The 24800-nt window shown below is 39.1% G+C and overlaps 2 protein-coding genes across 5 annotated transcripts in view; one reads left to right on the top strand and one right to left on the bottom strand.

The window, feature by feature from the left end:
• Positions 1-3343: 3343 nt before the first annotated feature.
• Positions 3344-19096, top strand: lrpap1 (low density lipoprotein receptor-related protein associated protein 1). Of its 2 annotated transcripts, none has more exons than XM_037765657.1 (8): positions 3344-3645; positions 5824-5968; positions 10060-10190; positions 11770-11890; positions 13195-13353; positions 14752-14834; positions 15353-15529; positions 16557-19096. In XM_037765657.1, the coding sequence occupies exons 1-8, from the start codon at positions 3484-3486 to the stop codon at positions 16623-16625; spliced, it is 1047 nt and encodes a 348-aa protein (XP_037621585.1). In that variant the 5' UTR covers positions 3344-3483; the 3' UTR covers positions 16626-19096. The 2 variants fall into 2 exon arrangements, with proteins under 2 accessions (XP_037621585.1, XP_037621586.1); XM_037765658.1 differs by having other exon boundaries at positions 3346-3645; positions 13198-13353.
• LOC119485819 (protein Dok-7-like) overlaps positions 17255-24800 on the bottom strand; it is a 29105-nt gene continuing 21559 nt past the window's right edge. For 2 of the 3 annotated variants that reach the window (XM_037765625.1, XM_037765626.1), the window contains exons 9-13: positions 21983-22054; positions 21062-21107; positions 20393-20536; positions 20003-20227; positions 17255-18688 (exon numbers count right to left, since the gene is read on the bottom strand). In XM_037765625.1, the coding sequence (XP_037621553.1) occupies positions 18552-18688; positions 20003-20227; positions 20393-20536; positions 21062-21107; positions 21983-22054 (624 nt within the window). In that variant the 3' untranslated portion in view covers positions 17255-18551. The remainder of the gene's footprint in view (positions 18689-20002; positions 20228-20392; positions 20537-21061; positions 21108-21982; positions 22055-24800) is intronic. The other variant, XM_037765628.1, reaches the window with a different exon arrangement.

The raw sequence follows: 24800 nt of genomic DNA, 5'->3' as shown, positions 1-24800 counted from the left end.
TCTTTATGATTTAGAGGACCAGTGGGACATTTCCGAGGATCTATTAGCTGAAATGGAATATAATATTCATAACTATTTTTTCATTAGTGTATAATCACCTGAAACTAAGAATCGTTGTGTTTTCGTTAGCTTAGAACGAGCCCTTCATATCTCCATAGGGAGCAGGTCCTCTTCACGGAGTCCGCCATGTTGCACCGCCATGTTTCTACAGTAGCCCAGAACGGACAAACCAAACACTGGCTCTAGAGAGAGACTTTCGTATTGTTACGCTACCTGAAGGCCATCGTAGTTCTCCAACATGCTTGTGAAACTGCGGTAACGTGAGTCGCAGAGTGCAAAACTGTGGTACCAGTGGGGTACTCAGTTGGTTGCAATCTGCAACCACACCACTAGATGCCGCCAAATCCTACACACTGTACCTTTAATACGTACTTTCCTGAATGAATGTTCGCCCTCGAATTAGTACCATAAACTCCTTTGTGTTGTTAAGTTGCAAATGTTTGAAATCATTGAGGAAGCATCAATGCAGGAAGCAGCCAGACACCTACATCCTGTCTCAGTCCTGTGAACAGTGTGTCTGCCAGGCCCTAATATCTGTTAATATTGGAGTTACAGTGTATCAGACAATAATAATAACAGCCAGTTAACAGAGATTACGCAGCTAACTCATCTTGTTAAATCTTCCATCCTCAAAGTTTGTCTTTAATCGGGTCAGCAGCAATTTCTGTGATGGCAAATAACTGTCACAGGTTAAGGGAATATATATTGTATACTGCAAGGTAAACTAACACAGCACTGCATTTATAGAATATATTACACTTAGGTTATCTATATGTGATCAACTGTGTCTCCAAATTTTATTTTGCCTAAATTGAAATCCATTAATTTTCAGATGATTAAATTGACTTTTGATTGTTGGTTTTCAAACAATGTAATTTACGGTCAAATTATATTCCTATTGTTAGACAATGACTAATAATTGTGACTCTTTTCTGTTTTAAAACTACTCTGACTTGTTTTGGTCTTTTGTTGAGCAGATGTGAATAGCTGTCCAAGTCCAATATTCAGCTTGTCTCCCTCTCTCTCTCTCTCTCTCTCTCTCTCTCTCTCTCTCTTCAATTCAATTCACTTTCAGCTGAATGAAATTTATCAACATTAAAGTTCTAAAACAATATTGTTAAGGCGAGGGAGTACAATATAATGTCTTTCTGTCTGTCTGACTGTCCGTCTGTCTCATTTCCCCTCTCTTCCTCCCAGTTTAATATAGTTTAACTGAATTCAGTTCAGTTATTGTGGTGTATTGGCATGAATGCTGCATAAATATTGTCAATAATAATAATAAAAGATTGCTCTCATACTGTCTCCTACTACTGTAAATCTGATTAGCTTGGCTGGCATGAATATGAGATAAACAATATCAATCGCCAAATCATAATGTGTGTGTGTGCGCGTGTGTGCGTTCAACTCCTTATAACTTTTTTGTCCAGTCCTGGAGAACTTTTTTATGTATCACACATAACAAATGCTCAGACATTCTTACAACAGCTAAAGGGATTGTGCAACTGACAAATATCTAGTAATATGAACACCTAAAATATCAAATACATACGTAGTCTGATAGGGTAGGAAGCAGGAATTAAAATAGCAATGATCAATTCCCTTTGTTCTCCATGCATGTGTTCATTAAAATATAATAAAACAAAATTAAAAAATTAAAACATATAGTTTACACTTGTCCTCTTGACAGACAATCGTATTTTTTATCTTAATTCAGCACAAACATATATTACTAGGGCTGTCAACCCGATAATAAGGCGTTAAAGCAAATTAATTTTAATGCCACTAATTTATTTAACGCATTGACATAACTTGCGATTTCTAGGTTGCAGTGGGCTCAGTTTTTAAAGTAGAAACTAGAAAAACTAAGGAATTCATTTGTACCAACCATGTCATACTAGCTTGCCAAGAAAGAGGCTAAATGATGCTCTAAACTTACGCTAAATTTTGGCGAGGAAAACCTGTCATGACCATTTTCAAAGGGGTCCCTTGACCTCTGACCTCAAGATATGTGAATGAAAATGGGTTCTATGGGTACCCACGAGTCTCCCCTTTACAGACATGCCCACTTTATGATAATCACATGTAGTTTGGGGCAAGTCATAGTCAAGTCAGCACACTGACACACTGACAGATGTTGTTGCCTGTTGGGCTGCAGTTTGCCATGTTATGTTTTGAGCATATTTGTTATGCTAAATGCAGTACCTGTGAGGGTTTCTGGACAATATGTGTCATTGTTTTGTGTTGTTAAATGATTTCCAATAATAAATATATACATACATTTGCATAAAGCAGCATATTTGCCCACTCCCATGTTGATAAGAGTATCAAATACTTGACAAATCTCCCTTTAAGGTACATTTTCATCAGATAAAAAAGGTGTGATTAATTTGCGATTAATCGCGAATAACTATGGACAATCATGCGATTGAATATTTGAATCGATTGACAGCCTTAATTATTACATTAGAGGTCAAATTCAATAAAATTATGTATATATGTATATTTTATGTAAAAAAAAAATGCATAAACAAATAACAAAACACATAAATAAAAAAACATAACATAAAATACAGTGGGAAGGATTACAAAAGTAATCTTCAAAACACTTTTTTGGCTTGTGAATACAGCATGAGAAAAAATGACCAAAAATTCAGTGGATTTTTTAGCATTTATATATATATATATATATATATATATATATATATATATATATATATATATATCACAAATTGAAAAAACAACTAAGTTGAGGATACATCAATTTAATCAAAAAGAAACTTTTATATTTATTTTATACTTAAATATCTGACAAGTCGGTACATTTTGCTGATTGAGAATTGCAAGAATATCTGTTATGAAGAATCTTAATGTGAACTTACTTTGTTAGAAATACAGTATTTGTGGGAATGTAACCAGCTTTAAGAGGTAAAAACATTTAACTGGGTCTATTTTTGAAAGTGCTGTTTAATGTGTCTGTTGTTACCAACTCCCACCTCCCACCAAGGAAAACCCCAGGAAATCCCTTTCAACTTCTGCTTTACAACACACAGTCTAATGATGAGCAGTCATGTAAAAACAAACATATAAAATCCATGTGAAAAGCGTGGAGGCTTTTTATTTGCTCAGAGATTTTGCAGCCTTCGTTGCCAGGTAACGGCGCAGAGCGGCATTCCAGGAATTGTAGTTCAAAAAAGGTCGTATCCGCTTTACTGACTACACAAGGAGATGAGACAAAAAACTACATATCCCAGAATGCATGTTTTAAGGAAGTGCCCTCCCATTTTGAGCACATGACTCTATGGTACTATGGTGGTACTCGAGTGAGCCACAACAACAGAAACAAACATTTGTAGTGTTGTCCGGCTAATTCTCTGCCCTAGCTAGTGTTCAACCCGTCGTTGTTGGTGTTTAGTGATTGTTAAAATGAAGCTGCAGTGTTTAGTTGTTGCTCTGTGCCTCGGCGGAGGTGTAATAGCTGGAAAATACTCCCGTGAGTTTAACGAGCTGAAGCAGAGCGGCGGGGATGGGCAGACGGTGGAGTTCAGGATAGCTAGACTCAACCAGGTGTGGGAGAAGGCTAAGAGGGTACGTATATATGAGACACTAGTATCTGTACGGGTTATGTGAAGCTGGAGCAAACAGCTGGCAGCTAGTTGTTGTTGCTAGTTGTTGTTAGCTGTCGGTCAATGAAGTGAGCCAAGCAGCTAACAGTGGTTAATGGTATACAGCTAGTCAGGCTACTGCAGGTTTCTCAGTACAGCACATGGTGACATCCAGCAGCCTAAATGAAGAAACAGCCTTAATATACCTGCTTTAATTGGATAAGCAGGAGAAGAGGATGCACTGCTGTATCCACACATGCAGGTGTTCAAGTGGACAAGCATGAATTTTAGTCTTTGTTCATTGTGATGATGGGTGTGAAGGATTTACAGCCAAAAGCAGCTGAGGAATTAAGTTGTGTGTGCGCGTGCGTATATTCTTTCGAAGTAACCATCATTTACAGCCCTTGAACAAGTCAATTATTTCCCCTGTCGCTCCTGCACTACATTCACTTTTTAACAGTCTCTTCTGCACTACATTCACTTTTTAACAGTCTCTTCTGCACTATATTCACTTTTTTTTTAATAGTCGTGTATCACAGCTGTTACCCTGCACTATATTCAGTTTTAACAGTTTTCTTCATCTCCTTGTATTTTTATATCTGGTATATTGTTTTGTACTTTGCACTACTAACTTTTTTACTGCCTTTTTACTAACATGTTTTGCACTATGGAACTGTGTTCCTGGAAACTTGAATTTCCCTCAGGATTAATAAAGTTACTATCTATCTATCTATCTATCTATCTATCTAGTTCCCAGTGGTCCACAATAGAAGACTGTAGTATTCCAACTAAAGTTATAATGATATCATACTTGCCAACCTCAAGACCTAAAAAAAAGGGAGGATTTCAAAACTAAAGCAAAGGGTTCTGGGTGTCCTCCCTTAGAAAAATGTGAGTTTAAGAGACTTTGTTTTCTGCATTCTGGTGACTTTAAAATTATGAAAATAACAAAATAATAGCCTAAGTACACTGCAACAGCATTTTTTTGTTAAATAGGCCTAGCCTACTTTTAATTCTCAGGAAAGAAAACTGAATAATTTGCCTCTCTGGCATGAACTTGTGTGAATCTCTGGTATAAACTAGGCTAATATTCTTCAGTTTTCATTCATTCATTCATTCATTCATTCATTCATAAATTTTTTGTATCCGGCTTGAGTATTTATTTCTCTTAGTACTCCCCATTTCCTCTTCCTTCTCCTAGTCACTGAAGGCCCTTTCAGATACAATGCGACAATGGCACCACTGCGCTCTGAAACCAGTTATTTCCAATGGTTTGCGCCACGCCACCCCAGCTTTGCTGAGATGCTGTGATGCTGTGATGTGCCGCGGTGTTGCAAGTAGCTCTCCTCCGCCGGGAGAAGATATTTGGTGTATCTCTATTGCCATCTGAGTGGACACAGTTGGGCTTATGGCTTATACGCGCTGTACAGTGCCATGAACATGTTGAGATAACGAAAATTGGGAAAAAAGGTGTGACAAATTGTCATAAATCAGGAGAATTGTGACCCCGGGAGGAAACCGAGAGGGGGCAATGAAAAATGGGAGTCTCCCGGGAAAACTGTGAGGGTTGGCGAGTATGAATAATATATATACCGTTACTGCAAAAAGAAACAGCAATGAGTTCATCAGAGCTAGCATTTTTGTAAGTTAAAGTGGTCAGACTAAGTTCTCCCTTTAAGATCACACACACAGCGAGGTGCAGATCAGTGTGAGCTTCAATGCAAGTCCATCAATAAAATCAAGTTACACAACTCTTCTCCAGTGTGCCATGCTTTATTCACCAAACGTGTTCGGCTATCTTGCCTTCATCAGAGTGATGGTTCCCAAAGTTCCATGGTGACCTGCCCTATTTTCAGATCAGTGCAGACTATGATCTTGAAAGCTGCCATCAAGGTCAAATGGGGATTAGATTTGGGTTTTGAAACGTGTAGCATGTTTCCAGCTCCACCTAAATAGAAGTTTCTCTAAGAACTGACATTTTCCACTTCCTACTTCCAAAAACAAAATTTGCAGCTGTCATAAAGTGTGTTTGCTCTGACACTATTTCAATCTCCCTTTGCTGCCTGGTTTTCCTCACTCCTTAGCCTTCTCTGTCCTTAAACCTCATCCCCACTATTCTGTCTAACTAGAGTTATGATGTCTCTTGTTTTGGTTTTGACAGACCCAGTTGTCTCCAGTGCGGCTGTCTGAGCTGCACAGCGACCTGAAGCTCCAGGAGAAAGATGAGCTGCAGTGGAAGAAGCTGAAGGCGGAGGGGCTGGATGAAAACGGGGAGAAAGAGGCACAGCTCCGACGTAACTTCAATGGTGAGACAGCTCTGTTGGCTAGCTACGTCCTCACTTTGTCCTGAATTCACTGTAGACTCAGTCTGCCCCAAATATGCAGTCTTCACCTTGGCAATGTCACTTATTTACGATTATGCTTGAAATGTGGGCTTGATTATGTCAACAGAAACATGTTGGTATTCACCATATAGCAAAAATTACATAGTAAGTTGAAAACTGGTATTAATACAAGAGTTTTCAGACACACCAACAGAAAGTTACAAAATGCAAATCATTAGTGTTATTTTGCATAAATGTTAATCAAAGTGCTTTACATACTGTATGACTAAATTACTGAATAAAGTAAAAGCATTGGCCAGCTACACTTTTTAGGAATCATAATCTGTGTTTGAAATGAAAAAGTGATGCTGATGCACATTATATTCAGAGGCTCCAATCTGTCTCTGGGTAAATGGCACCTTCCTGACAGATTAAAGGTTAAAGGCCCAGACACACCAAGCCGACATCAAAGAACTAGCGGTGATGAAGACCGACTCGCCTCACATCGCCTTTGTCTTGGCCGACAAGTTGCATTTGAACACACTGCAAAGACAGCCGACGGCCAGTTAGCAAGTACGTTCTGCGCCTGCGTGAATTTAAATAACTCTCCACACCAGCACTCGGCGGTAGTTTGTATTTGTCACCCTAAGACTGAGGACTGCGGATATACAAGCCATTTTTATGATACATACATGAAACAAAGCGCCGTTTACCGACCGTTTTTGCACCACTCTCACTCACCACTTAGCTTCGTTCCAGATGGCCATGTTGTTGTGAAAATCTCCGTGTAATGGAATGATCAGATGAGATGAAAAATGAGAGGAGCCTTCTGTGTTTTCCTCTTGACTTTACTCGTTGGCTTGCTTTCCTCACTTCCGTTTCTCTTCTTGTGCACTGATTCGTTGAGCGATTTCTTTCACCAACGGGCTCCGCTGCCGATTCAACATGCTGAATCGGCCGAAAAGGCTCTGACTCAGACTAGAGCTGATGGTGTGAGACACACTGCAAAAACTAGGCCAACGCTCACTGACGGCCCCAAACTGTCTGACGGCCGACCGTCAGCTTGGTGTGTCAGAACCTTAACACAGTGTAGATTGAAGTGTGAAAATTCATTGGTGTTGCCATTTAAAGTCAGTGGTTTAAAGAGATCCATTGAGTCAGCAGGTTGAGGCGAGTTTTATTTTAGTCAAAGTATACAGTGTGTAAATCTTCCCCAAAATAAAAGAAACAGAGGATAATTTTAATTGATGTGCTAAAATGGTTGTCATTGGGAAAATTTATGGTAAAGGGTAAATGATACTGGAACTTATCTAGCTGTCATATCAACGAATACATAGTCCTGGGTATGATAGTTTATGTAATAAACTCTGCCCTTTGGCTGGTAGAATAACTAATGTGTTCATTTTGCTCTGCATCACCTCAGAAGAAATCTAATTTCTCATCCTTATCAACGTTGCCAACGTCTCTTGATAAAATCTCCTCTTGAAATTAAGACTGTAGCAAGCTGTATCCATACTCCACACTAAAAGTGTTAGCATATAAATTTAGCATGCAACAAAATATTCATATATTCATTTCATGATGGAGCTCATACTCATTAGACGATTAAAACATTTCACAATTCATTGCACCTATCGATCCTGTAGAAAGGTCATTGTGTAAAAAATTATAATGGGGAATGAAGTTGGATTCGCAGCACCAAGCATTAACAGATTCATATGCCTTTATTAGGGCTGTCAATCGATTAAAATATTTAACCGTATGATTGTCCATAGTTAATCGTGATTAATTGCAAATAATCACTAGTTTTTTGTCTGTTCAAAATGTAACTTAAAAGCAGATTTGTCAAGTATTTAATACTCTTGTCAACATGGGAGTGGAAAAATATGCTGCTTTATGCAAATGTATGTATATATTTATTATTGGAAATCAATTAACAACACAAAACAATGACAAATATTGTCCAGAAACCCTCACAGGTACTGCATTTAGCATAAAAAACATGCAACTCAAGCCCAACAGTCAACAACAGCTGTCAGTGTGTCAGTGTGCTGACTTGACTATGACTTGCCCAAAACTGCATGTGATTATCATAAAGTGGGCATGTCTGTAAAGGGGAGACTCGTGGGTACCCAGAGAACCCATTTTCATTCACATATCTGGAGGTCAGAGGTCAAGGGACCCCTTCGAAAATGACCATGACAGGTTTTCCTCGCCAAAATTTAGCGCAAGTTTGGAGCGTTATTTAGCCTTCCCAACAAGCCACTATGACATGGTTCAATGGTCCAGTGTTCCTTAGGTTTCTTAGTTTCATATGATAACAGTATCTTCACTCTAGCTTTAAAACTGAGCCTGCTACGACCTCTGAAATATTGATTGCGTTAACGCGTTTAAAAAAATGGTGCCGTTAAAATGAATTTGCGTTAATGTGTTATTATCATGTTAACTTTGACAGCCCTAGTCTATATGTTTTATGATAAAATATGTTTTTAGTTTTGCAGACCAGCTAAATTTGAATTAGTGTCAATTACACATGGATGTGAGAGAGAGTATTCACTTCACTATATGCTTGAACTGTGAATTGTATTAACAATTCAGACACAGCTACTGTCTCTGCATTTTGCTCTACGATGCTAAAAGGGCAGAACTGACATATTTTGACAATCATGCGTGAAGGGATCTTCACCTCAGTACCTGCAGGCAATGACAGCAGTCTGTTTAGCATTCTGCCGCCAGCAATCAGTGCACACTTCCCGCCCCTTTGACATCTCGCGCAGCACTCCACCGTCTCTGGACTCCTCTACTTCCTCACTCCCCAGTGGTGGAGTGACCTTCCCGCTCCAGGCAGAGCAGCAGAGTGAGCCTCTGCTCCTTTGTAGTTAAATATAAGTCTTTAAGGAGGACCTCAAGTCAACTTCTCCCCACTGAGTCAAGTCATTCTAATTGGGCTCAAAAATGATTTCTGTCTCCCCCTATTTTTCTTTTCATAGCACGTTTCCTTGACACTCTCAGTTTGATATGACCAGAGACAGATCCTTGTTGTAAATTGGTTCGTCTGGGAACGTAAGCTCGTTTTACTGTTTGCATTCATTGCAGATCACGTGGGTCAAGAGCCTTGAGCTGAACCCATAAAATGTGAAGTATACGAGCCCAACAGTACCACAGAGATAGTCTACAAGTTCTTGCATCCTGTTTATGAGGATTTTAAATGAGCTCCCTGCATGTGGACACTCTTCTAATGAAGTATGAGCGGTTAATAAGTGACACTGATGGGCTACCAACGGGTTGAGATGGTGCTGAATCAGCGGCCGCAATAACAGTTTACTAGAGCAGAATAATGAGGGCAGGGCTAAGTCCAACTTTGCATTGTTATCTAGCAGTCCGAGATGTTGAAAAGGGATGAAACTACTAATGTATTCAGTAGCTGCTCAGTATATTTTGCACAAAAGTGACACTATTAAACTAATTAGTTACAGAAATGCCAAATTCGTGGCTTCTTTTGTTTTCCTTGTGTGTTCAGGCTTACTGCCACGTTTTTTTTGGGTTGAGTAAGGTGTTCTGTTAAGTGGGCGAGTGGGAGGGCGAATGAGCATTTTCCTCTTGTTTCACTCTCATCATTAAAAACTTTTCAGGTTAAGAGCAGCACGACAAAAAAGCACATGGATATCACCTTCTCTGTGCTACATGTGCCAAGTCAGTTTGTTTTGATAAGCTCTTGTTAGATTCCCTGACTCTAAAGCTTGTTCTTGGCCTGCCCAGCTTATTTTCAGCAGCTGATTCATCAGAGATGCTATTCTCTTAGCTGTTCTTTAAAAAAATGTGCAGTGGCTTTAGAATTAATGAGTTGCTGTCAAGGGTTGTGCGCCTCTGGGTATTTTTGATGTGAAATGATGTGAGTCTTCTTTAAATGATGAATATATACTGTATGTGTCTTAGTCACTTAATTTCTCTTGCTTGTCAAATAGTCTGCTCATGAAAGCTTCAGTTGTTACTCCTCACAGGCTCATGTCAGGATCATTTATCACAGCTGTTTTTAGCTTTTTAGTAAAAAATGTATGTGTTATGCTGTGTAGTGATCCTGGCCAAGTATGGGATGGATGGCAAAAGAGACACTCGACCACTGGAGAGCAATTCCCTGAAGGACCACGACACCAAAGAGGGAGACATATTTGATGATCCCAGGCTGGACAAACTCTGGAACAAGGTGTGTATGTGTGCAGAGGAAGGAGGAAGAGAAATATTTAAATTTGGGCTGTCAATCGATTAAAATATTTTATCGCAATTAATCACATGATTGTCAACAGTTAAACGCGATTATTTGCAAATTATTTGCACATTTTTCATCTGATCAAAATGTACCTTAAAGGGAGATTCGTCAAGTATTTAATACTCTTAACAACATGGGAGTGGGCAAATATGTTTTTTTTTTTATTATTGGAAGTCAATTAACAACACAAAACAATGAAAAATATTGTCCAGAAACCCTCACAGGTACTGCATTTAGCATTAAAAATATGCTCAAACCATAACAAGGCAAACTCGAGCCCAACAGGCAACAACAGCTGTCAGTGTGTCAGTGTGCTGACTTGACTATGACTTACCCCAAACTGCATGTGATTATCATAAAGTGGGCATGTCTGTAAAGGGGAGACTACGCCAAAATGTAGCGTAAGTTTGGCGCTTTATTTAACCTTCACGACAAGCTAGTATGACATGGTTGTTACCAATGGACCCCTTAGATTTTATAGTTTCATATGATGCCAGAATCTTCACTCTAGCTTTAAAACTGAGCCAGCTACAACCTAAAAATCGCAAATTGCATTAACACTAAAGAAATTAGTGGCGTTAAAACTAATTTGCGTTAAAGCAATATTATCGCGTTAACTTTGTCAGCCCTAATTTAAATATGTTTTGGAAATGATGCCTTGACTGTATGCCCTTTTTTTTGTCCGTGTTGCTGCTGGTGAATGAAAATCTAGCACAGCTGTTAGATAAAATAAAGACATTACCCTTAAATCAGCTTAAAATAATTGTCACTCAATTTTCACATTACAGAGATCAGGTGCACCAAATGCACCAAGGTTCTTACCCAGCAGCACCAGTAATGTTTTAATGCAGGTTTTATATTTGGCACAGTAACTGCACTCTTGTGCCAGAAAACATTTTTTAATAACTTGTGCTTTAGGAACTTTGTGACAGAAAGTATGCAGCTAGTTAGGGAAAGGAAATGGAGAAAAGTTTGGCTGTAGCTATATCTGAATTTCCCAAACTACACGATTCAAGACTGAAGTTGCTTAAGGACCAGAGTAGAAGAGTTTTATAGTGACATTTTTTGGAAAAATAAAAGTTTGGGAAAAAATGAAAATGTTTGAGTGGGGTTGAAATGTTTCTGCACAATTCTTATATATGCAAACATTAAAATCTCTATACTTATTGCAGTTGCAAACAATACAATCTTCAAATTTTTGATATGTTTCTAAGAAAATTGGACACATCTCGCATGCAATATATTCAGTATATTCTGTGTAAAATGGTGCTATGGGCTTCTTGTCTTTTAACAGTACATTGAATTAGAGATTTTCAAATGTGTATATTCTAAACATTGCTGTATTTCATTCCACCAAATCCTTCTCAAACATCTAGTAAAAGAATTGCACCGTACCCAGCAGTGATCCTATTTGGAACACCACCTCTCATTCTCATCCATACAAATTATGCCTGTTCCTCTCCTGCTGCTTTTGAGACTAACTCCTTTCTGCCACCGATGACTGCTCCCCCACCAGGCCCAGAGCTCAGGGAAGTTCTCCAACGAGGAGTTGCTGAGTCTGAAGAGGGAGTTCCAGCATCACAAGGACAAGATCCACGAGTACAACATCTTCATGGATACCGTCAGCAGGACCGAGGGTGAGCTACGTGAATCACTCCCTTTGCTCTGCTGCCGAGCAGAGGTGTCACACCACCTACGCTTAGTTATATCTGTATTTTCTGAGGCCAGGTTTATGAGCCTTGAAGCCCTGTCCTCCTCTTTACTATTCACCACTTTAGGTTTTTGCATACAGTCATAATTATGGTTCTGATCCCAGGTTTAGTCCTAAACCCATACCAGAAAAACTTCCAAGTTTAAAATTTACATATTCAAATAAAACTTGGAGAATTATGCTGAGAAATATGGTCAGCATTATATTTTCTAGCTGTCATGGCAGTTTCCAAAGTAAATTAATGCAAAAAATAAACCCATTCTCACCCTCTCTTAGCCTCATTTAGCTGTAATCAATTCTGCTGTTGCTTAGGTCAGTCATCCAAAAAATCAGCCCCAAGTCTGAAGTGCCCAGTCTGTTAGTTCAGTCTTGTGGTCATGTACGTAGGTGGAAGGTATCAGACCGCACATGCTGCCACCCACCGCTCTGTGCTCTATCAGTGCTTGTCACATCACATCAAGCTGTGAGTTCTAAGCCGAGCTGACGGGGCCCTACTGTGTTTCAGATAGACGCAAGGAGGACAGGCGCATCTCCTTCGTAACGTAGCTGACGCTTAACAGCTGTTTTTCGTCGTGCCAGAACTTTGCTGCTAGCGCTCCACGGCGTTACGTTTGTGGCGAACGAGCCAGTGGAGTTTTTTTTCTGCTTGTCTGATGCATTTAGCTATTGAGTCAATCACATGTTGCCGTAAGGGGAGTCTCTGTGCAGCTCCAAAACAACACCACCTTCATCCACACACACTTTGTCCGTCTTCCCCAGTCTTCATTCCGTCTTGTTTTTTTCCTTTTGATCTAAATGTCAAACCGTTGTCCAGTTGGCCTTTTGTCTGCTTTTTAACTCCTCACCTTTTCCGAGGGTGAGGCAGGGAGGTATTTAATAACCACAATGTGGTTATTAACCGAGATAAGGCACATAGGCTACTCAAGATTTGTATGGAAAAATGAATGTGATGTATGAAGCCTGTGAAAGGTCATAACATTTTTACAGGTTATTTTATAGCTACTACTAAACTCTCCTTATTGAATGCTGTTATTCTTTCTCTTTTATTGCTTTAATTTCCTCTTCCCTTCTCCTCTTTCTTCTTAATGGCTTCTTGCCTCATCCCTCCTTCATTTCCTCTACTCTCCTCCTCTGCCCTTTCTCCCATCTAAACCACCCACCCAACTTGTCTCCCAACCTGCCCCGTCACCTCCTCTCCTCCCCATCTTTCTCTTCGCCTGCTCGCCTCAGCAGAAATACACAAGAATGTGATCTCTCCCCTGGAGGGCGACGCCAAAGAGCATGTGCTGCACCAGAAGCACACGGACCTGAAGCAGAAAATGAGAGACCTCAGCCAGGGCTTTGAGCGCCTCCGTAAGCTCAGCCACGAGGGCTTCACACAAGACAGCGGTAAGTTAGAGAAAACACACACACATACACACACACACACATACACAGCTCATCTCTTTGTGCATCTCAGTCTCGCTCTGCGTTTATCTCATCAGCTTAATCACTGGGATTTGTAGTCATGATACCACACGCTGCCATATCACTGTTGGCGAGCGTTGATATGCTAACGACTTAACTTAAGTGTTTTGTGATTTTAGATTTTAACCCACATGGCTGCATCCATCCAGTCACGTAAACCAGCTTGTCCTTGTGCTATTTAACTTGGAGAAAACATTAATTATAGTATGTCATAAAGTCATTGTTGTGTCATAAAAGTCAGTATAGATTGTCATAAAAAAGTCAGAGTATAATATGTCCTAAAAATGCTCTAAAATATCCAAAAAAAGTCATAGTATTATATGTATTAAAATCAGTCATAGTATTGAATGTCATAAAAAAGGTCATACTATAGTGTGTAGTAAAAAAGTCATAGTATAGTGTCATAAAAAGGCATAATTTGATTATTAAACATAATATTAAACTTTAATATGTCATAAAAAGTCATAGTATAGTATGCCATAAAGTCATAGTATAGTATGCCATAAAGTCATAGTATAGTATGCAATAAAGTCATAGTACAGTATGTCATAAAAAAGTCATAGTATAGTATATCATAAAAAACGTTATAGCATAGTATGTCATGAATAGTCATAAAGTCATGGTTGTATGTCCTAAAAAAAGTCAGAGTATAGTTTTTCATAAAAAGTCATAGTATTGTATGTCATGAAATATCCTAAAAATAATCATAGTAAAGTATATCATAAAAAGTCATACTATAGTGTGTAGTAGAAAAATCATGTATAGTATGTCATAAAATATCATACAAATAGTATGTTATAAAAAGTCATAGTATAGTGTTTCATAAAAAAAGTCAGTGTAGTATGTCATAAAAAACACATATTAAAAGTCATAGTACAGTATGTCAGAAAGTCATCATGTATTATGTCATAAGAAAGTCATAGTATAGTATATCATACAATTATTCATAGTATAGTATATCATTAGAAAGTCATTGAAGTCATAGTATAGTATGTCATCAAAATCCTCATAGAATAGTACGTCATAAAATAGTCACAGTACAGTATGCTATAAAAAAGTCAGTATAGTATGTTATAAAAGTCTTAGTATAGTAAGTCATAAAAATATTCATAGCATAGTTTGTCATAAAAACTCCTAGTATAATATGTGTACTTGTAAACAAGCTTGTTTTTGTTATTTGTATCTCATGAAACATCTGCTGTGACTGCTGTTCTTCAAAGCTCCCTCCCTCTTGAGTGTAGAAGTATTGGTGAGGCTCCAAACCGTCTCCTTGGACTGTTAATCTCTTCATCTTGGTATCTGTCGGTTCTTCCTCTGTAGAGTTTCGGGAGCCCCGTGTGGTTGAACTGTGGGAGGCTGCCAAGAGAGCCAACCTCAGCGATGACGAGCTGGACTCTCTCAAGGTAGTTCTTCCATTGCTTGTGACAGTCTTTTGGACACTTCTGCTTTCACAGATTTGTTTTTCGATAGCACTTTTTGTTTTATCAGAGTGCTACAGTCCAACTCTTAGAATATAACTATATTAACTTTTGTAGAGTACTTGTAGCTAAGTACTACTTGTGTCTGTTCAGCCATGAAGCCTATAGTGCACATTATTATGCATTACACATTTTGAAATGCTCAACTATTCCACTCTCCTATCTCTCATTGTGCTCCTTTCACCCTTTGTCCATGTACAGAGAATCAACTGTGAACAAAATGAACAACTCAATTTAAATTTCCATTGTTTTTTAAGATATCTGGCTTCAGGATCAGGTGCGTCACAGGGAAACATATAGCTAAAATACTCTTTGTGACATTTCCTCTCTAGTCACTACTTGAGATGCATATCGGCTCCCTCGTGCAGCTGTGCATGTAATTGAAGGTGAACTGAACTCACACCCCTCCGTGTTCGCCACCCTCCTTTTCCTTGTTCACTTAGGAGGAGCTGCGTCACTTTGAGACCAAAGTGGAGAAGCACAGCCATTACCAGGAGCAGCTGGAACTTTCCCACCAGAAGTTGCGACACGTGGAGTCTTTAGGAGACAAAGAGCACATTAAGAGGAACCAGGAAAAGTACGAAACACTAGCTGAGAAGACCAGGGAGATGGGCTACAAGGTAAGGAGCGATAAAGTTTCTGTTCAAGAACTCCAAAAGGAATGGTTTTGATCAAACCTCATCCAAGAAATACGTAATATTTCCACATATTGTGGTCATCAGAAAAATAATGCTTATAAACGAATGTTTTAAAAAATAGGGCTGTCAAAGTTAACTCACATTCGTTTTAACGCCACTAATTTCTTTAACGCATTAACGCAAAAGATCTTCCGGAGTTTGTACCAGGCTCAGTTTTAAAGCCTAAAATCTAAGGAATCCATTGGTACCAATCATGTCGTACTAGCTTGTCGCGAAGGAGGCCAAATAACGCTCCAAACTTACACTTGATTTTGGCGAGGAAAACCTGGCATGGCCATTTTCAAAGGGGTACCTTGACCTCTGACCTCTAAATTTGTGAATGAAAATGGGTTCTATGGGTACCCACGAATCTCCCCTTTACAGACATGCCCACTTTATGATAATCACATGCAGTTTGGGGCAAGTCATAGTCAAGTCAGCACACTGACACTCTGACAGCTGTTGTTGTCTGTTGGGCTGCAATTTGCCATGTTATGATTTGAGTATATTTTTTATGCTAAATGCAGTACCTGTGAGGGTTTCTGGACAATATTTGTCATTGTTTTGTAAATTGATTTCCAATAATAAATATAAACATACATTTGCATAAAGCAGCATATTTGCCAACTCCCATGTTGATAAGAGTATTAAATACTTGACAAGTCTCCCTTTATGGTAGATTTAGAACAGCCCTAATTAAAAATAACTTGGATAAAGCATGCATGTCAGATTAATTCTTACGCATAATTTGTGTTGTAGCCAATGAGAATTCCAAAATTTATTTTCAAAGCTTGAATTTCAAACGTGGTCAAAATTGGCAATGGTACAGTTTATTATTTTGTGTCAATGCCAAGGTAGAGCTTGGTTAGAGTTTGGTTGTAAACTTCTCGGCCACCACACAAATTGAACTATAGATCTTCAGGATTTGTCTTGCAGCTAAATGGTCATGTCTTTCATTGTTTGATTTCAGATGAAGAAACATATGCAGGACTTGTCCAACAAGATCTCTCGTGAGGGACTCGATCACAACGAGCTCTGAGAGGCTCGGATCATAAAGGTGAACTGAAATGACTCCCTCTACAACCACACACACAACGTACGCTACGTTCACCCATTCCCCTTCAACGATCAGTGTTTTCTACTTTTCTAGTGTTAATAGTCTTTGATTTTTAGGAGTCACTGAATGAATGAATTGTGTTGTTTGTACATAATATGCATATGGAAAGATGGAATAGTTTTCATACTAGTCTGGTACTACATTTATTTGTACAACTAATGGCAGGCAGGTGTAGAAGAAATGTATGGCTGAGAATGTGGCAGTACTCCCAAGAAAGCAACAGTTTGTGGGGGTGGTTGGTGAGGGATTGGCAGCAGCAGTTGAGTCACTCTTAACCAGATGATGTAGTTTATCTGCTGAGGCTTGGTTCAGGTTCTGGGGAACAGCTAACCGACTGCATGAGTTCTTCATCTTGTAGGCACATTGCTGGCCAGGCAATTTGTACACACCCATCTGTCATTAGTTTTGCAAGTAATAAATGCTCCATCAGATAAGGCTGTTACTGCTGTAGTAACTCTTACCTTAGTCTGCTGAAATATTGTAATGTTACGGTTATTGTCTAATCATTATAAAATGAAGAATGCTTTGCAGATCCAGGTAGGAAGCACTGAAAATGTAACGGCAATCTTTAATCAGTAAGATACAGGTGCCAACAACATACAAACGGTAATATCTTTAAAAATATAGTTAAATATCATTCTTGGCATAAATAAAAAGCAGTTACTATATACAAATCCTGGAGAGGAAAGCAGTCCCTGTAGTGACATTAACAGGCTATTTTTGGTTAAGTTTTTCTAACTCATCCTCAGACGCGTCGCTGGGGAACCACCGCCATAAAAATAAATTAGCACCAAATGTTGGACAATTTGTCCTGATGATATCAAGAGGGAGGTGAGAGATTGGAACACACACTGTGCTTTTCCATTCATCAATTCTGACCAGAAGCAGAGACATTGATTACTTTGACTAATGTTCCTGGCCGGCTGATTACTCAGTCATGTCCTGCTTGGGCCACATGGGCCTAGATTAATGTAATTTGCGCCCGAGATATAACTCTAAAATGCTTATTTCAATCGAATGCATCTAAGGTCTGATGAGGAATGATAGCCGAGCAAGCTGGGACTCTTAACAGTAGATTGTGAGGCATCCGTGGGATCTCATTGGTCTCTTACCTCTTGGTAAGAGAAGTAACAACAAATAGAGCCACAACCAAACAGTCTGAAGAAAGTAAATCTAGCTAGAATTTAAAAGAAATGACAGCTTGCTGTCTCCTATCTATAATATCAGTGGTAAACATTAGTGTTTGGTGTCATTCCCTCATAATTAAGGCTATTCATACCAATGCTCAACAGTCACCTGAGATAATCTTAAAAAAGAGGCAGATGATTTCTCCTCTGACCTCAGCAGATGCAGCAAAAAAAAAAAAATAGTAACATTTCTAGGGTTAAAGTCTTCAAGAGAAATGCAGGAACGCACTAATTTAAGGGTATAATGATAAATGTCTCGATTGCTGTTTGTAAATACACAGCATTCAAAGTTGGCCACAGAGCAACAATGGTTGACCGAGCTATAGAGTAAATGAAGAGAGGGAGCGGCGTTAGTGAGAACAAAGCAGTGAATCAGATAAATAAAACGTAAGTACAAGTGTAAGTGAACTTAACAATACTAACAGAACACAAAACACATCCAAGATCGCAGCGGTATAAGAGACTTTCCAGACATTTCCTATTTTCTTCTTACTGGAATGGATTGCTTGTGGAAATTTCTGTACACTGGCACAACTGTGGGTGTGTTTTAAGTACAACACTGATTGGTATGATCAACTGCAATTAAGCACTTTAGCTTATTCAGAGAGATGGAGAGCAATTAGCAATGAAAACTATTTTGGAACTGTTAAGCGTTGAAGAGTCAGTTTGGTGGCCCTTGCCGCCTGCTCTCCAGCTGAGTCAGTCTGTCCTCCCTGCCCTGAACATGCTCCGCCCCCACTCGCTGAGCTGTTTCCATGGCAGTGATGTCGAGGTGGGCGTACCTGATGGAGCCCTCTTCTGGTAAAGGGGGAGAAAAGAGAAGACATTTGTTTTTTTACTTTGTGTCGTGTGTTCTCCGACTTAATATTGTCACATGTAGGAAAAACGTGCAGTGGCCTGTTAATCCCTGAGATGCATCCTTCTGTTACTTTGACTGTATTAACTTAACCATACACTATTTTTGATATGTTCTTCACTGGTAGTGCTGGAATATATCTCTAAACCATTCATTTAATCAGATTTTAAAAATGCATAAAATTACTTTAACTTGCCAATTCACAGCTGAGAATTTGAATAAATTTAGACTATTGTAAATTGCTTTTTTCACTTTTGTAAATTGCTTCATTTTCACAGGCCAAAAATGTGTGATTATACCACATAAATTAAATCCATGTCTGTCATGAATAAATTGTTTCTCCCCATTCATTCAGTGTACTGATCTGTCCCTACATGATGACGAATTGCAAGGAAAAGTTTTTTTCAAATATAGCCAATAGATACAGAGAGGTAGAGGTAAGCAGGGAAATAAAGGTGTGGCGCGACACCGTGGCGTGCCCGCACTACGAAGGCATAGTTCGCTGCAAAATGCTCCGAAACGCCAGGGGGGCGTACAAACAAAATATTCTGTGGATAAGCAAGAAGTCAACGACTGTTATCGAAAAGGAAAGTAGGCTGCCTGGCAACAGTAGTAAACACTGACGTACTGCCAGACATTGCATTTGTGTACTGTAATTATTACTCTTCTTTCCCGTGTGATGCCTATTTCTTTCCAAGAATTTAATGACGTGACTGTCCCTGTGGTCTCTCAATGAACAGTTGTAGAGATGTCTGTTGAGGCGAACCTGCTTAGTCAGTATTCCCTCTAAGTCAACCATGTTGAAATGAAAGGCAAAGCGCGCGCAGTTATAAAAATTCAGAGGCGCACGACCAATCGACGCAAAAACCACGATGACGTAATTTTCTGGCACGCACCTTAGATCTGTCATAATGGTAGTGGTGCATTTGTAAGAATCAGTACACATACTGGTAGGTTAGCAGGTGCATAAGAAAGACAGATAACATGTTTGTCAAATTAAAACACTGTTGGCATATTCCAGTTGTGTTTTCCTTAGCCCTGCCTTTGTTCCTACCCCCCATGAATCTATAAATGTACACAGTGTGTCAGAAACTATAATACTGTGTATGCTAATAATGCGTTAGACCAATGGGCGGCGAAGACGTGGGATGCAACAGCTGACATAAAGCAATTTCCTCAGAAGCCAGATAGAAAAGAAAGCAGCAGCAGGAAAAGTCAAGGATCTCAAATGGCCTTTTAAGGCTCTTTGTTCTTACTGGGTCTGCAGAGCTGCAAAGGGTTACCTCTGACAGCACTGTGCGGACTGGAGACTGGCGCTGACCCGGGCTCCTGCAGGTCCAGTTCCGTGTAGAGGAGTTCTCTGTTGGCTGTAGCTGCTCGGAGGCTAATGGGGATGTTAACATAATTAACAGTGCTGTCACTATGGAGCCCAGTGTCCAGGGATACCGTTGAAGGAGCTTCATGGTCATACAGGAACGTACCTGAAGGAAAAATCAAAAAGGATAGCTGTTAAAGTGGTTGCCCATTCGATACTGGACCAGCAAGATTAATTGTCAGTATATCAGCAGTAAGCTACTCTTGATAGAAAAACACCAAGACAAATAAGTTATATCTGGAAAATATCAGAAATGTGGTGATTTTCTTACCACGGGCTGATGTTGGCCTGAGCATGCTCAGGCCAACAGGCAGAGGCGGAGGGGCAGAGGGTCGCAGAGAGGGCACCGACCTCTTCGGACCTGCTAACTTATCACCAACGTCATCCTGTTCCTCTGTCACACAGAGACGAGGATCTAGGAACATAAAAGTAACAATCCAACAATGTGAAAATACTCCATTACAGGACAGTTCTTCTTTTAAGATCATATTTAGGTAAAAGTATATACAGTATTAGCGTAATTAGCAAAATGTACTCACAGTATCAAAAGTAAAAGTACTCATTATTCAGCAGAATGGTCCCTGTCAGAGCTACATAGTAATGTTTGATTGTATCAATAATGCATGAACATGTAAGCAGTATTTTAATGTTGTAGCTTGTCAAGTTAATTTTAATAACCATGTATGCTGTTGGGTCGTTTAATCTATGCTATGCATCATAAACTATTTAAATTTTAAATGTGAATGTAACTAGTAATTACACTAAGTCAAATAAACGAAACATTTATCTCTGAAATGTAGTGGAGTAGAAGTGGAGTGAAATGGAATTAGTCAAGTAAAGTACAAGTACCTCAAAGTTCTACAGTACTTGAGTAAATGTACTTAGTTACTTTCCACCACTGAGTAAGACCCAAGCACACCAAATGGATTCACAAACGCACCTTGTGTATCTGCAGAAGGTGAAAGGCCTGATGGAGAGTTGGCAACCTAAAAAATAAATGACAATGACATACTATACTGTGACTTTTTTATTTTTTCAACATACTATGACTTATTCTTTTGACATACTATACTATGACTTTTTATCGACACACTTTACTTTGACTTTTTATTTTTTCGACATACTATACTATGACTTATTATTTTTTTTGACATACTATGACTTTTTTTTTAGATTTTACAACATAAAATGACTTTTTTTTCGCCATACTATACTATGACCTTTTTTTTTGACTTACTATACTATGACTTTTTTCAATTTTTCGACATACTATACTGTGACTTTTTTTCGACATACTATACTATAGCTTTTATTTCAAAACACTACACTAACTTTTTTAAGACACTATACTATGGCTTTTCTCGACATAATATACTATGGCTTTTTTATGACATTTTTATGGCCTACTATACTATGACATGTTGACTTTCTTATGGCATACTATACTATGAATAGTTTTATGACTTATTTATAACATACTATAATATGAATATTTGTATGAGTTTTTTATGACATACTATATCTTACTTTTTTGTTTTACAAACTATACAGTCACTTCTTTAAGTCTTTTTATGGCATACTACACAATGACTTTCTGATATTTTATGGCATATTACCCTAAGACTTTTTACATTTGTATCCATTCTATACTGTGAGTTTTCATGATTTTTTTATGGCAAACTATACTAAGAGTTTTTATATTTTCATCCATTCTATACTGTGACTTTTTATGATTTTTTTTAATGGCATACTATAAAGAGTGTTTCTTCTTTCAAATGTTATATAGTCTGGCTTTTAGCATACAAAAGCTTTTTTTATGGCTCTTGAATTTCCTGGAATTAATTGGCAGATAAAATCTTACCTGAGTCAAGCATCTGTTCCTCGCTGACCACCACTGCTCTGGTGTAATGTAGTTGTCTAAACCATGACTGCACTGGAGAGACAAGAGATGCTATGGTCAAGGCAGGGTTAATTGCTTTTCACTGCAACATTCAACAGTGTTGCTGGCTACAAGCAAGAACAGCAACTGTTCAAACTTGTGAGAAATGAGGTATGGAGAGGGGAGATACTGTAAGCAGCTGCGGACAGAGATACTTTGAAAAGGATTTTTACGGAGAAAGAAGGAAGTGGGGGAAGTGGGAGGGCATGAGGTGAAGAAAAAAATGGTGGAACAGAGCCGAGAGGACAGAGTTATACATTTTTAGAGGTGGTAGACAAGCGACAAAAAAAGGGTGGCTGGCTCAGTCCTAAGAAATGTCAGACAATGTGTCCCAATTGACTATTTTTCTCCCGCCCACAGCACCTAATAATGCAGCAGACTCAAGCTTCAGGAATATTATCTGTCATACTGTTTGTTTCAACGCACAAAATACAACTTTGTGGACTCGGGCATCGTCTCATTACCCGACATGAAGGATGTGTAGTTTTTGCTACATTGAACCGCTGACACAGAGTCACTCAGAGTCGAGGAATAATGAATAAAGAAAAGTATATTCTGTTTCATACAACAGGATTCTCCTCTCCAAGGGTTTCTGTCGGGTTTCATCACTACTCATCAACTTTCTCTGTCCCTTTTGCTCTCTCTCTCTCCCTCCAGTATAAACATGGTGTATAATGAACACACACATACTCCTACACAAGCTGTCAGAAATCACAAGACATGCTGCTTCCACTCCTGCTCTGGTGACAATTTACTCGTTACAAGGGGGAAGCGCTTTTCACAACCCATCAGAAAATTAATTAGTGTGGATGTAGAGAAGTCTTTTCTGAGGGCTTTTGAGGTTTCAGACAAAAGTATCAAAGGGAAAACAACACCGGCTCTAGACAGGTTTTTGATGGAAACCCACACCTCATTTTTTTACAGTTATTGTTTTACTATATTGGCAGTTCAGTAGCTCAGCGGGTGGCACTGTCACCTCTGATGTTTGAATCTTCTCACTATGTTTCCACACCCTGAGGTGGTTAAACTAAAGACATGCAAAGTCACTGGAAGCTATACTTTCTGTAGGGAAGAATCTGAGGGGGCATGCTGTGATTGCAGCCTTCACAAAACACTTTAGTACAGTATGAGCCACTGTATGGTCTTAAAAAACAAGCAAACAAATGTAATGCTCCGGTGTGGTATTAATGGTTTATGATGCTAGCGATCCTCACAGACTAGCAAGTATATTCTATACAGAAATGATCAAGTTTATGTATCCTTCATGGCGTTGACTACAAAATCATATTTACAAAAGCAGTCACCCAAGTGAGTCATTAGGTTGAATTGCAAGTAGGTAGGCTGTGTGAAGAGGCCATATAATTGCTGTTTGAACTGCTGGTGCATCAGTCATAAACACTGTTATATGGCTTGGGCAAAAGTTAAAATTACAATGGCCAAACAGAGGAAAACTCCATTCACAAAGTAGACCCTTGACTCGCCATCTTCGGCTGCTCACAATCCACTCTGTGCCTTCCTGCAGCCGTGCAATAGTCCTTCACGCTGGGGTCTTGACTGTCGCCAAGACTCATTTTGAGGGAGTGGAAATCACCCTCTCTTCTCGGCTATCTGGAACCCATTTCTTGCTTATCTACATGAGGCCGGGGAGGGTGAGTAACTCACCCAGCCTCGCATCGAAGATTCAATAAATTGGTTACAAGCCTCACAATCAACTATAAAACCCATCAGATCACTGTATAACCATACAAGAAATGTTATGGACAAAAAAACAATGAGGTGGTACCATTGTCTAATCTTGGAAAAACACAATATGTTCATCTTTGAAAGTTTCATAAGCTATTTCAACTTAAAGCTCATTTTTAAATGCCTACATGGTCATGTTCCTTCCCTGCTTAATGAGTTTGTTACAAGACACCAGCACACCAGTAGAGACAACACACGGGCCTCAAACGGACACTGTCGCATTGCATTATGCAAAACCTCATTTGGGCAATCCGTCTTCTCGGTTAAAGAAGCAAAATGATGAAACTGTCTACCAACTGAATTGAAAATGCAACACAATTGTCCACTCCCATGTTGACAAGAGTATTAAATACTTGACAAATCTCCCAGGATCAAACAGATCTAGCATACTATAACAACAGAGTACCACAGGTCCCCAGGACTTAGAGTACCTCCATGAATCTATTACTGTAGAAATATGTGAGCCAGGTCTTGAACTTTGCTGCTGGGTGAGAGCAAAAAAAAGACAGATACTTTTTCCCAGGTACTAGAATTTACAGCAGTGTCTGCCTGAGGTGTCTCAACTCTAATACAGCTAAACATCTGTGACAGCAGGTGTATAATTGGTAACCTCAGCGATATCACTTGTACTAACCCTGCCTCTTTCCTCATTCCTCTACATGCAAACCACAATTCCACTAAGGAGCTCATCCTATCTCATTAGCACAAGAGATAGTTGCATAAGATCCCATTTATTAGTACAAAGATAAAAAAAAATGCCACTGTGGACTTAATAAAAGCATGCAGAAACATTGAGGAGAGATTAGCATCTGTGGGAGTAAACCCAAGAGCTGAAGGAAGTGATTAGCATGAAACATGGTGTTTGATTTCATTAAGACTCCACTTAATGCAAATGTTGGCACAGAAACAAAAGTCCCACAGACATCTTAAGAGTCTGAGAATTCCTCTATAGTATTGAGCACTAGAGAGCTGATGACTATCTGGGCACATTTGCTTG

This window comes from Sebastes umbrosus, chromosome 3, assembly GCF_015220745.1.
Source record: "Sebastes umbrosus isolate fSebUmb1 chromosome 3, fSebUmb1.pri, whole genome shotgun sequence".
Taxonomy (NCBI): Eukaryota; Metazoa; Chordata; class Actinopteri; order Perciformes; family Sebastidae; genus Sebastes; species Sebastes umbrosus.
Note: the sequence above shows the minus strand (reverse complement) of the source record. Positions and strands in the feature narration are given on the sequence as shown.

Coding starts and splice junctions, on each gene's coding strand:
- lrpap1 (XM_037765657.1), top strand. CDS start 3,484: ATGAAGCTGCAGTGTTTAGTTGTTGCTCTGTGCCTCGGCGGAGGTGTA. Junction 11,891..13,194: donor TACCGTCAGCAGGACCGAGG/GTGAGCTACGTG, acceptor TGCTCGCCTCAG/CAGAAATACACAAGAATGTG. Junction 13,354..14,751: donor GGGCTTCACACAAGACAGCG/GTAAGTTAGAGA, acceptor CTTCCTCTGTAG/AGTTTCGGGAGCCCCGTGTG.